Below are 12,329 nucleotides of genomic sequence, written 5' to 3'. Positions count from 1 at the left end.
AGGCCTCTTTAGGACCTAGACTAGTGAGAAGGGGAACACATGGATTCTAAGGATAAGGGCACAAAAAAGCTAGTTCTATACCACACAGTCTGACACAGATGAGACCTTGGCTTTTTCCATTCTTAGAATACCCACCTCTTCTTACATCCTACTACATCTAAGGTCAGCTTAATCACAGCTTGGGAAAACTATTACTGTACTTCTAAAGTAAGGTGAAAGCTACATTCTTAATAAAGTGTTTTTTTTTCCCCCTAATTAAATGGATTTGAATAAGTTCAAAGTCTAACATCTAGAGATTATTTCCATTATTTTGCTTGTTGGGGGAAACCATTAAAATTCATCACGGCCATTTTTTTTTAACCTACAGAAAGTACATGAAATGGGCAAGGGTAAGTTATTACACAAATCACAGAAATGGTTGACATGCATCTAATTTTATCCATTGAGCAAAAGAGACCTAAAAGGGGGTAAGTTCTTTTGAGAAAAACCTAAATGTATTCAAAAGGGAAACATACTACACTAGACCTTTTTTTTTTTTTCTTTTTTTTTCCTGGATGGAAGAAAAGGATATGTGGAATTGAAGGGAGTAGGGAAGAAAGTGTCCATTAAATACCTATCATTTGTGACTTAGTTCTATCAGAGTGGAATTGGGTATGGACCATTGGTTTATGCAGTGATGTACACCACCATTTGGCAGTGATCTTATGTTTTAGGAACCTAGAGTAAGATTATATAGCTGGGTACTGGCTTACTGGCTGGGTATAGTAAATATATATGGGGTTTGCTTTTAGCTCACAGCAAATGATGATGATCACAGATTTAGCACCTTAGTTTGTACTTCCTCTGCACCTGAATCATCTATCACTGTGAAGCCTGAGCTTTAGGTGAGAAAGATGTATTCTTAGATAATTCCTTGTGATTGCTCCAGGACTGCAGTTTACTCCAATCTAAGGGCTAGTTTTCCTATTAGAGAAAGTATTCAACACTAAATAGGATTGAAGCCTTGAAGACATTATGTAGTGGTGACAGGTGTTACGGTTCAGGTATACGCTGTTTAACAAGTCAAATAGATATTATTCCCTCTTAAGCATTAACTTTTTTTAAGCAACAGAATTATATGCTTTGGCTTGAAATGGTGCTTTCTTCTATATTTGACTTCTCCATTTTCTTAGTAGATATTACTGTTTCCTCCAATATTTCTTCAAAACTTTCTCCTATCTGGGAGGTTTTCTTAGAGGCAACCTTAGAAGCCTCCTCTTCCTCTTCCTCTTTCTTAAGTGACAGCCCAGTGGATGAGACTTTGGAGGTTGTAGAACTGAGAATTCTAGGAGGAAGCAGATAACTTGGATTGGGAGGTGGATTCAGCCCTGAAACACTTAATCCACTGGAGCTAAATCTTGTCTCTTCACCTTCCAGCAGTTTCCTGTAAATCCAAGAGAAAAACTCTTAGAAATCAACTTGCATTTTTTTTTTCTTTTAAGAAATCAAATTTCCAGTCCTATTTACTTTAGAGAGACTTTAAAGGACATTGCAATATTGCAATTTCTTCATGGGATTGAGATCAATAATATTGTATTTCAAGGCTCAAAGAGTTGGAGATTTGTACATAGCATTTGTACCTACACATACACATATACATGAACATCTTAGCATTAGCTGTGTTTAAAACATCATCAAGGGGTTGGGGTTGTGGCTCAGCGGTACAGCGCTCCCCTAGCACGGGCGAGGCCCTGGGTTCGATCCTAAGCACCACATAAAAATAAAGGTATTGTGTTGTGTCCATCTACACCTAAAATATATATATATATATATATATATATATATATATATATATATATATAAAATTAATTAAAGATTGTGTCCAACTACAACTAGAAAATAAATATTAAAAAAATAAATAAATAACAAAATAAAACTTTGTCAAAAGGAAACTTATCAGCTAGGCATGGTGGTGCATGCCTATAATCTCAGTGGCTCAGGAGGCTGAGGCAGGAGGATCAAGAGTTCAAAGCCAGCCTCAGCAACTTACTGAGGCTCTAGGCAACTCAGAGAGACCCTGTCTCTAAATACAAAATAGGGCTGGGGATATGGTTCAGTGGTTAAGCAACCGTGGGTTCAATTCAATCCTCAGTACTAAGAAAAAAAAGGGAACCTATCCTATTTGTAAATATGTTCCTGAAGGAGAACTTAAAACAACCCACCTTGGCCACCTCACACCCATTTTTTTTTTTTTTTTTTTTAAAGCAACTAGAGTCTTCAAAGCTTTAGGGAGAAGTAATTTTCCTAGTTTAACACTTTACTGCAACAGATAAGAAGGTGAGAAGTCCACAACGGAAGGAGGAGAACTGCCTAATTCAGCCTGAACTTGACATCAGTAGTTTCTTAATTCATAAAGGTACAAAGTGATAGTCCCAGGTATGCAGAAAGAATTGCTTTAGCCCAGGAACTCAAGGCCAGCCTCAGAAACATAGTGAGACCCCATCTCAAAACCAAAAATACCAAAAAAAAAAAAAAAAAAAAAATACAAAGGGAATGGGACCAGCAATAATAACAGAATAAATGACATTATACAGACACCAAAATTTTTTTCAGCGTGGCATGAACAGCACCATTAAAGAGAGGCCCTGCTGGGTGCAGCTGTGTATACCTATAATCCCAATAGCTCAGGAGGCTGAGGCAGGAGGATCACAAGTTCAAAGCCAGCTTCAGCAACTTAGTGAGGCCCTAAACAATAGCAAGACCCCATCTCAAAATAAAAGGATTGGGGAATGGGGCTCAGTGGTAAAGTGCCTTTGGGTTCAATCCCCAGTACTGGGAAAAAACAAAAAAAAAGGGAGAAATCCCAATACCTTGCTTCCCTGAAAACCAGAAACACAAGATGCTATCCAATACTCTTGGAGCTTTATTTTGAAGTAGAATACAGTGTAAGAAAAAGAGAAAAAAGTCCAGACAGATCTGAGGTCAGCTGTGCCATTCACCAAAGCCATGGCTTTGAGCAAGTCACACAGTATATGGTTGCCTTGATACCTAGGAAAATTTTATGAAGTATCAATATAGTGCCAGGCACATGGTAGTCATTCTGAAAATGGCACTTGCAATTACTTTTTTTTTTTTTTTTTGGCTGTGTTAAGGATTAATTTACGGCCTTCTACATGTTAGACAAATCCTCTACTACTGAGCATACCTCAAACTTGTGATCCTCTTGCCTCAGCCTCCCAGGCAACCTGGATTACATGTATAATCCTGTATAATCCCACCGTGCCCATCACCATGCTTGGCTTATAATTACATTTTTTTTTTAAAGGTAATGTTCACTTGAATAGGAATACAGGTAGAAACGTTGCCTTTTAGGGCTTTCTATGTATATAAATTCTATTTTTAAACTTAGAATCTGATGGATTTTTATTTCTGTGTACCTCCATTATCCCCTTAAACCCTTGGCAGAGGTATGAAAAATATTTTAAGACTAGTAAGGTAAAGCTGGGATATAGATCCAGGTAGAGGGACAAGGAGCTTAGTTTGCCTGGAAGAAGCTAGTGATGTCCCTTTTCATCCTCCTCCGCTGACCAGAAACCACAGAGACTAGAACCACTTATTTGAGTAGCATTGCCCCCAGGTAAGTATGTGCTTTGCTTGGGTGAGCATGCCCTCTGAAGTACCTGTAAGCTGCTATCTCAATGTCAAGGGCCATTTTGACATTGAGCAAGTCCTGGTATTCCCGAAGGTGGCGTGCCATCTCACTCTTGGTATTCCTCAGATCATTCTCCAGCTGTCCAATGCTATCCTGAAAAGTAACATATCCAAAATATTTAGGGCACAGTTGCTGAAATTCACTGAAATTTCCTGAAGGCAAAGGATTCTCCACCCCCACTACACATTAAAGCCACCTAAGCAACGTATGAAATACTCACATACAGATGTGTCTCTCAGCCCAGATTCTGACTCATTTATTCTGGGGTGGGACTCAAGCATTTGCATTTTTTCATAGAGGCCTCCAAGAGATTCAGATGCATGGTGAGGTTTAGGAACTTCTACCCTGAGGCACATGGTACGCAGGGGACACTGAAATAATTTTTTTAAAAAAATATTTATCATCCACCCATTGCTTGTTGTACTGGTGCTGAGTAACTCCACTATTCATTTCCTTTTCAAAACATGAAGCATCAGGTTAGGAGCTTAGATTCAGGACATTCTAACTGTGTAAAGCACAGAGAGAACAGCCCTCCTTCTCTGCTACCACTCCATGCCTTTGCTGGTCTTGATGGTTTCCTGGAAGTCTGCTACTCAATGACTACTGAAAACTCCTCAGCATGATCTGCGTTCTTCCTTTTGCTCCCTGGCTTTTCTTTTGTTCATTGAACATACCAAGTTCATTGCTGTTTCAGGCCCTTTCGGCCTGCAATTTCTTCTGCCTAGAGAGCCATATGTTGGATCTTTACCAATATCTTATGTAAGATTCAGCTCAAAGTTTATCTCCTTAGATAGTTCTTCCTTTGCATTCAATTTAAGTACCCTCCCTTTACCAATCCAGCACATTATCTGACCTCCAGCCAGGGTAGCTCCTAGGACATGCAGAAACTATGGGCAAATTACAAATATGTACCTTCAAAAGGAGGACAAATTAGAAAAAACTTGAAAGTGGCATCCTGCTTTTCACTCTTCTTATAGGAAATTATCTTGTTTACCAGCATCAGTGGTTCTACCTATTAGATGTCAGAGGCACACACCCTCCAACCCAGTTGTGACAACCAAAAATGTAATTAACATGGTGACTGGGATCCTTTCTGTCTAGTTCACCCCTAGAAACTCAGATCCTAGCATAAATACAATGTAAATGTTCAATGAGTAATAGATGAATGAATGAATGATGCTATGTAAGTACTTTAAAAAAAATTTCTGTAGTTGTAGATGAACAGAATGCCTTTATTTTATTTGTTTATTTTTATGCGGTACTGAGGATCGAACCCAGTTCCTCACGCATGCTAGGCAAGTGCTCTGCCACTGAGCTACAGTCCCAACCCCATTACTTCTTTTCTTAAGACCTGAAAGGATGTGATCACATAGTCCATTAATTCAGCTCCAACTCTGTTGACAGGAAAAACACAGTGAATAACAGAGTTATTTTTATGAAATAGGGATGCAGATGAACAAGTCAGAAACCTCAAGAAAGCCAGTATTGAAGTGGATGATGAAGCAATGATGAAGGGCAGGACTGATCCGTCAGGGGGGTATAAACTTCCAAACCAAGAGAATTTGTAAAAAGAGTTAAAAATCCATGCTACCCACATGTTATAACTATTAACAGGTATACTGCAAAAGAGAATCTCAACTGACTGATGGGTATAGAACAAAGAATGATAGATAAGCAGTGGGGGAAATTCAGATAACACTGGACAACGATGCAAGCAAGTCTGCTAGTGAGGCATTAGGAGTAAGAATCGCTATTACTATAACAATGGAGAAAGAAGTCTAGGGTGAGGAAAAAAGGAGAAGGGGGCGGAATGAGGACATTATTATTATGCAAAAGAGCAAGAGAAATGCATTATGAGGAAGAGAGGAAGATTTCAGTGGGATCTTTGGCCTACATGTTTGCCCTGCCACTAACATTCAGTGTTAGTTTTCTACATTTTAGTTTCTTCTAACCTTCCATTTCTGCACTTGGCAAATTGTGAATTTTTTTTTAAATAGGGAAAATTACAGTGTTTACTCTTTTCCAAGTTGTTCCAAGAGTCAAGATTCTAGTTTAATCCATCTTACATTAATACATGAGGAGTCTATTACTTGTAAAGTTAGATAATACTCATTAGAATAGCATGGCACATAATAGTCAATGATTATGTGATTTTTGTTATTGTTAATAACACATCATGTGACTTTACTCTTTTGATGATATGGACAAATTATCATGATCTGTCCCTACAATTTCTTAGGTAATGAAGAAATGAATATAATAGTATACAATATTAATGTATAACAAACTGTACTTTTGGAGAGTGGTTGCATATCTCTTAAAGCATCAAGTTTTTTTTAAAAAAATAACAATTTCCAATAGAAACCTTTCTAAAGTGGCTTATACCACTCACAAATAAGATAGTAAACATAATGCAACCTTCTTGGCAATTAAGCATCATGAAAACAATCATTTTTCTATAATTCTGTAATGTCGTTTAGGTATCTCAAGCTATTTCTACCCTAAACAATCCCCAAAGATCAGTATTTGAACTCAAGTTGCTGCTTATTGGTTTTCTTTGTCCTCAAAGACACCCTGATCTGCTGGCTACTCATTTTTGACAATGCCTGATAACAGTGGTCACCCTTCTCTATCCTGCTGCAGGTTTGAAACCCAAATACAGAAGCATTTTAGAATCCCATAAAGAATGATTAGGCTGAGGGTATCAAAGAAGTCAGTTTCATAAAATGTGATTTGGAGATGCTATTTTGTCTTATCAGGTTAATGAGGTCTTTTTTAAAAAAAAAATTGTTAAATAGTTGTGTTTTCTAAATGAAAGATTGCTGGGGAGCTAAGTTCTAGATGGATGAGATTTCTGGAATTTTTAAAAAAATATTTATTTATTAGTTTTAGGTGGACACAATATCTTTATATTTATATGGTGCTGAGGAACCCTGTGCCTCACGCGTGCTAGGTGAGCACTCTACCACTGAGCCACAACCCCAGCCCTGAGATTTCAGGAAGTTTTATGTTATACATTTCACACATCTAATTTGTGGATCAGAATGGACAAAAAGCACAAGTTGGCTTCTTCATGAAGAGGCTAACTGCTGACCATTAATGGCTCATGAACATGTAGCCCCCTTTGTTTGCACTCTCCTCCCCACACCAGTCTGTGTCTTGCATTGCCCTTCAAAAGCCCTGCCAAGATGGCCTCCAGCTGGAAATCTGAGCAGAGTGCTGCAGTCTGCCCCCTCCCCCAACCACGCAGCTGCTGCTGGCTTAGCCCCAGGGACCCAGAGGCACACCCTATTCCAGCTGAGGTCTCTTTCCAGAGTAGCTTAGACAACTGAAGAGCATCTGGCCCAAGGCTGGAAGGATGCAGGTTGGAGGAGGAAAAAGAATGAGCCACACTAGCATCTGCAGTGAAGAGAGACAGTGCAGTGGATTTCATCACTTTTGGGGGCCCCTCAGCCAGATGATTAGTAGTGAATGCAGCACAGTCTGATTGAAAGGGATCATCCAGAGTTATTGTTCTGCATAATCAATTTAGGTGGTAAGAGAGGAATTTTAAATGTGGTCCACCCATGATGTACTGTCATTCCTTATTCTCACTCTTTGCTTCAGCCACGTCTTTCTCTTTTTCTTTCTTCTACCACATTTTAAAATCCTGTATTATAAGTAATCTCTTTAAGTTAGTTTACTGGAATATGTGGTTTTAGTGAGTGCACTCCAAAATTAGTTTGAGGACCAATCCTTTCAGTAAAAGGATGCAGCCCTTTTAGTGAAAATGTTTATTTCTGGGCCCACTGGGAACCACTGACTCCATATGTTTGGGAGTGGGCCCAAGGATCTTTCTAAAAGGCTTTCTGTGTTAGACAATAGTAGGGTCATCTAGACATCCTGTGCAAAAAAACAACAGAAATTACATCTTTTTTTAAAGCTCCTTCTTGACCTTGGTGAGTCAATAGATTTAGGAACTACTGGTTTAAATATTTTTGTAAAGGAGATATCATGGTGGTCCAGATGACAGTAACAGTGAAACAGCTTTTTAAAAAGACCAAATATACCTTTCTTTTCCCTTGAATTCCAATTTAAGAAATAGATCTATCAAACTATAGATTTATATGCAGCCACTGTCACCTCCATCTCCCTGGGGCCAGACCCTTCCTGCTATTTAATTAGGCTATATACGCCAATCTCATATTGGAGAGAAGAAAGCAGATTTGGCTGTTCTCCCTGGAGAGCATTAACCAGCAGTGATCCTGATTGTTCAGCAAGGTCTTTCAAGGAAAGCTTTGGCTTTCTAAGACTGGCCATAGTTCAGGTCTGGGACCCCGAGTACCCTCTAGGAGTGTTTTTACACATCTTTAGCACAACTGGGACTTTAATGGTAGTGAAGTAACCATGCAGGGATCAAAATTACCCTGTCAAAAATGAACAGGCCTTACACTTTCCATGCAAAGGGTGGCTACATTTGGCTTTTGAAGACAATGACCCTAGCTTCTTCTAATTTCTTCTGCCTGGTTCAGACTCTCATCCACTATTGAGTACTTATTTTGTCACCTTGAATCATTTTTTACCCTTTCAAAAGTGTAATAAGTTTTCTCTCCTCAAATAGGCTATCAGCTCTTTGAGGCAAAGAAAGCTTGACTTTAATGGGGCCTTCCTGTGTCCCTGAGAGGGTTACCAAGCTTGCAAAGGAAAGTGGGTCTACTACCAATATCTGCAGCAGAAGAGAACAGCTTCTCATTACTGCAGTGAAAGAGGGTGGGGTGGGGTGGGGTGAGAGGGCAGGAAAACAATGGCTGGATCTTACTATGGAAGAGGGAGGCTTTTCACCTTGGTCAGTACTAAGACTGACAGAGAGAAGAGTCAGAAGCTTTAGGACTTCTGGATATGTAGGTTAAGCTGTGAGCCTCACCCCAACCTTAAATCTCAAAGGGTAGGAAATAGCTCTCTGTTGTCTGAACTCCTCTTCCACACCTATGGGTGGGTCCACTGAGTCTCTGAAGACTACAGCTGTCAGGAACAGCACTGCAGAGCTGCAGATGCTGCAATTTCTGTTGTTTTTTGTTTCTTGCACACCAGGTCAGATGATCCTACTATTGTCTAGCATGGAAAGCCTTTTAGAGCAAATAAGCCAGAAAACACTAGCTCTGCCTCCTGAATGTAGGGGCTAAAGCAAGCAAACAGAGTACCTGGCAAAGCCTAAGTCAGCTGACAGTTTGTGCTGTTAGCCTTTTTGTACAAATACTGGGCACTCTTTCCAGAAGACCACCTAGTTTAACCTTTGAGGCTTCTGGAAGAAAACATGAGTCTGATTAATTCACATCATGGAGGGGGTAGGTGGGTGGGGGACACGTTACACATTTTGAAACAGAATTGAAGTATTTATTTGAGTAATACTATAATACAAAGCTAACCAAACAGTCCAGGCTGTTCACGTTACACATTTTGAAACAGAATTGAAGTATTTATTTGAGTAATACTATAATACAAAGCTAACCAAACAGTCCAGGCTGGCTTTCTTCTTTTATCAAAAGGAGTTCTTTGTAATGAATAGCAACTACCTGTACATCAATAATTCTTTAACTTCTTACTAAAAATAGTACTTTTAGGATATCATGCTTTTTCTCAGTTCTACTTTATTAATGTTCTCAAACCCTATTAATCTTATCAAATGTAATGTATTCTAACTAGATTATTTCAAGTTTCTAAATTGTGGACATTCTATTCCAAGAACTCTTCATTGTACCTTGAGAATGAACCACACTATTTTGTTCTTTCCTATATTTTTCATTTGCCCTGCATCCTGCCTATGCCCTTTGTAGCCATAAACCTAGAATGTCCTATGTAGTAAAACTGAAGATGCAGTGGTCTTTGTTGGAAGGAAAGAGCCAATCAATACCTTCACAAGCGCTTATAGGGCAGGAGATGAAAAAAAAAAAAAAATGTCGCCTATAACAAAGAAACCATCTCTGTGGTTTAGACGCAAAACTGTTAAGGTAATGATAATTTTCAAGTGGGACCTCACAGCTACTGAGGAGATTTTTTTAAGTGCCTAGCCATCCATGAAAGTAAAAATTGATGTTGTCCACGAGGTGACCTTTGATTGCAGATAACCAAGACTGGTGTGTTGGTATTGAAAAAGAAAAAAAAAAGAAAGAAAAAGAAATCAAAGCAGTTAATTGCCTAGAGATTCATAACTGGGACACGGGATAGGAGAGACATTGTTTCTAAGATGGGAGGAACACGAGATCAGCACCATGGACAGCGCCCTAGCCATATATCCCCCCCGTCTGCTAAGTGGTGTAAAGCTTTCTTTAGGTAGCGAATGTCATCAATAGGTCGACTCAAAACAGTGGGGCGGGGGTATGGGGAAAGGGTAGAGCGGGGTTACTAGCTCAATTACAATCCAGTTCCTCCGTCCCCAATCCGTACTCCTTTGAGGCAAGAGTCATGAAAATGGGATGGGTCCCTTCCCAGTTGCCAACACTAACTGAAGCACACAAAAAGAATGAAAGAATTAAACAAACAATAAAAGAGGCTGAGGCACAGTCGGGCCCATGGAGAAACTGTGACCTGCCTCTCTTCTACTCTGGAAAGGAGACTGTCCTCCAGGTCGCCAGTATGTATGTGTCCACTTGCTGACGGAAAGGCATGGTTGGATTTTTCGAACTCCAAAGAAGTTTAAGGGCTTCTTTGTTAGAAGGGCCGGGACAGGAACATAATTGAGGGGCTGGGAAGAGAGCTACCTAACAGTTCACAGTGGAGCTTTTTGTTTGCCAGTGCCTCCAGTCGAGGCTCTTCTCTCCACTCCCTCACACTCCCTTGTTTACTATGGCCCCCATTTTATGGGAAGTGCAGGTATGCACGGGAGAGGACAGGTTTTCTCTCCCGCTGCAGCGCTCCGGCCCTTACCTGGTAGCCGGCCACCTCCGCACTGTGCCGCTCCTCCAACTCCAGGATCTGCCTCTCCAAGGATTCATTGGCCCCGCGCAGGCCCTCGATCTCGATGGTGCGTGCCTGTAGCTGGCGCCGATACTCGTGGATCTCCTCGCGACTGGCTCGAATGGCTTCGGTGCTGCGCGCCGCCTGCTCGTTCAGGTTGGCGAACTTGGACTTGTACCACTCCTCGGCTGACTGCAGGTTCTTAGCGGCCAGGGACTCATATTGGGCGCGGATTTCCCTCAGTGCTGAACTCAGGTCTGGTTTGGCCACAGCCACGTCCACCTCAGCCGCGGCCTGCGACGATGCCTGCAGCGTGGCTAGCAGTTCAGCTACCTCTTCATCGTGCACCTGGCGCACGAAAGCCAGCTCGTCCAGCAGCGACTCCACCTTCTTTTCCAAGTCCAGGCGGGCCAGAGTGGCGCCGTCCACGTCGCGCTGCTGTGCCTTCAGGGCGCGTTCGGCGCCTTCGCGCCCGCGGCTCTCCTCTTCGCAACGCGCCCGCAATCGCTGCACCTCTTCGGCCAGGCCGTCGCGCTCCAGCAGGGCCTGCGCGCGCGCCGAGCTTGCCTCCTCCAGCTGCGCGCGCAGGTCGCGCAGCTCCCGCTGGAAGAGCTCTCCCACGCGCGACGGCTCGGCGTGGCGTTGCCGCAGCGCAGCCAACTCAGCCTCCAGTGCGCGGTTCTGTGTCTCCAGCTGGTGCACCTTCTCGATGAACACCGCGAAGCGGTCGTTGAGGCCCTGCAGCTGCTCCTTCTCGTTGGTGCGGATGATCTTGTACTCGTTGGTGCGCGCTGCCGCCTGGCTTAAGTCCAGCCCGTCGGACGCCGGCAGCCGGCGGTAGGCCAGGCCCAAGCCAAGCGACGAGGCCGAGGAGCAGGCGGCCGAGGAGGCCACATTGCAGCGGGACAGTGATTGCGAGCGGAAGCTGCCCGCGCCGCCAGTCCCAGAGAGACGCCCGGACAGGCGAGAGCTGTCCCCGAACACCTTGCGGTAGGAGGAGGCGGAGCACAGGTAATGCTCCGAACCGAAGCTCATGGTGCCAGGATCAGGGCCTGGAGAGCGGCAGCAGCTGGAGACACTGTGACGCTAGAGGTGCGGCAGGCTGGGCGCGGCGGGGCGGTGTGCACCGGGTTTTAAGGCACGGGGGCTGGGACAACGCGTTGGGGGCGGAGCTCCTGCTTCGGGTCCGGCCTGGAGAGGGAAGGGGGGCATCCGGGAGCGGGGGCGGGGAAGCGCAGTGACTACCGCAGCTGCGCGCGCGAGCAACCTTGGGTGCCCAGGCTGGGCCATCTGCGTAGGAGCCGCCTTAAGATTTCCGCGCCTCTCAGGCAGAATCGACTGCTTTGGAAGTGCCTGGAGCCAAGAGTGGCCAAACGACCCGGTTTTCTCAGCCAGAAACCACACAGCTCTGTCACTTTTCCAAACCCAGGCCTCTCTTCACCCTTTAACCAACTGGGAGAGTAGGTTTTCTGAGAGGTGTCCCCCATATCTATGTCAACCCCTGAGTTCCCATGGATGAAATCTTTTTTCTCCAGTAAGAGTGGGAGCCTGAAGGATGAGGCGTTGTCCCTCAGGTGTCTTAGAGCTTCCAGGGGAAAAAATGGGCCTACGTCAGAAAGCATCCCTTCAGCTCTTCAGCTTCCAGGGGGAAGATGGGGAAAGGAGAGCAGATCGGTAAAGAACGTGAGCCCAAGTTTCAAAGAGT

General features: G+C 43.1%; 1 protein-coding gene across 1 annotated transcript; it reads right to left on the bottom strand.

Moving 5' to 3' along the window:
- Positions 1–415: 415 nt before the first annotated feature.
- Ina (internexin neuronal intermediate filament protein alpha) lies at positions 416–11,715 on the bottom strand. Its single transcript, XM_076834547.1, has 3 exons — positions 10,595–11,715; positions 3,660–3,784; positions 416–1,423 (listed from the first exon to the last, which is right to left on the bottom strand). The coding sequence occupies exons 1-3, from the start codon at positions 11,657–11,659 to the stop codon at positions 1,114–1,116; spliced, it is 1,500 nt and encodes a 499-aa protein (XP_076690662.1). The 5' UTR covers positions 11,660–11,715; the 3' UTR covers positions 416–1,113.
- Positions 11,716–12,329: the final 614 nt, after the last annotated feature.

This window comes from Callospermophilus lateralis, chromosome 15, assembly GCF_048772815.1.
Source record: "Callospermophilus lateralis isolate mCalLat2 chromosome 15, mCalLat2.hap1, whole genome shotgun sequence".
NCBI classification, from domain to species: domain Eukaryota; kingdom Metazoa; phylum Chordata; class Mammalia; order Rodentia; family Sciuridae; genus Callospermophilus; species Callospermophilus lateralis.
Note: the sequence above shows the minus strand (reverse complement) of the source record. Positions and strands in the feature narration are given on the sequence as shown.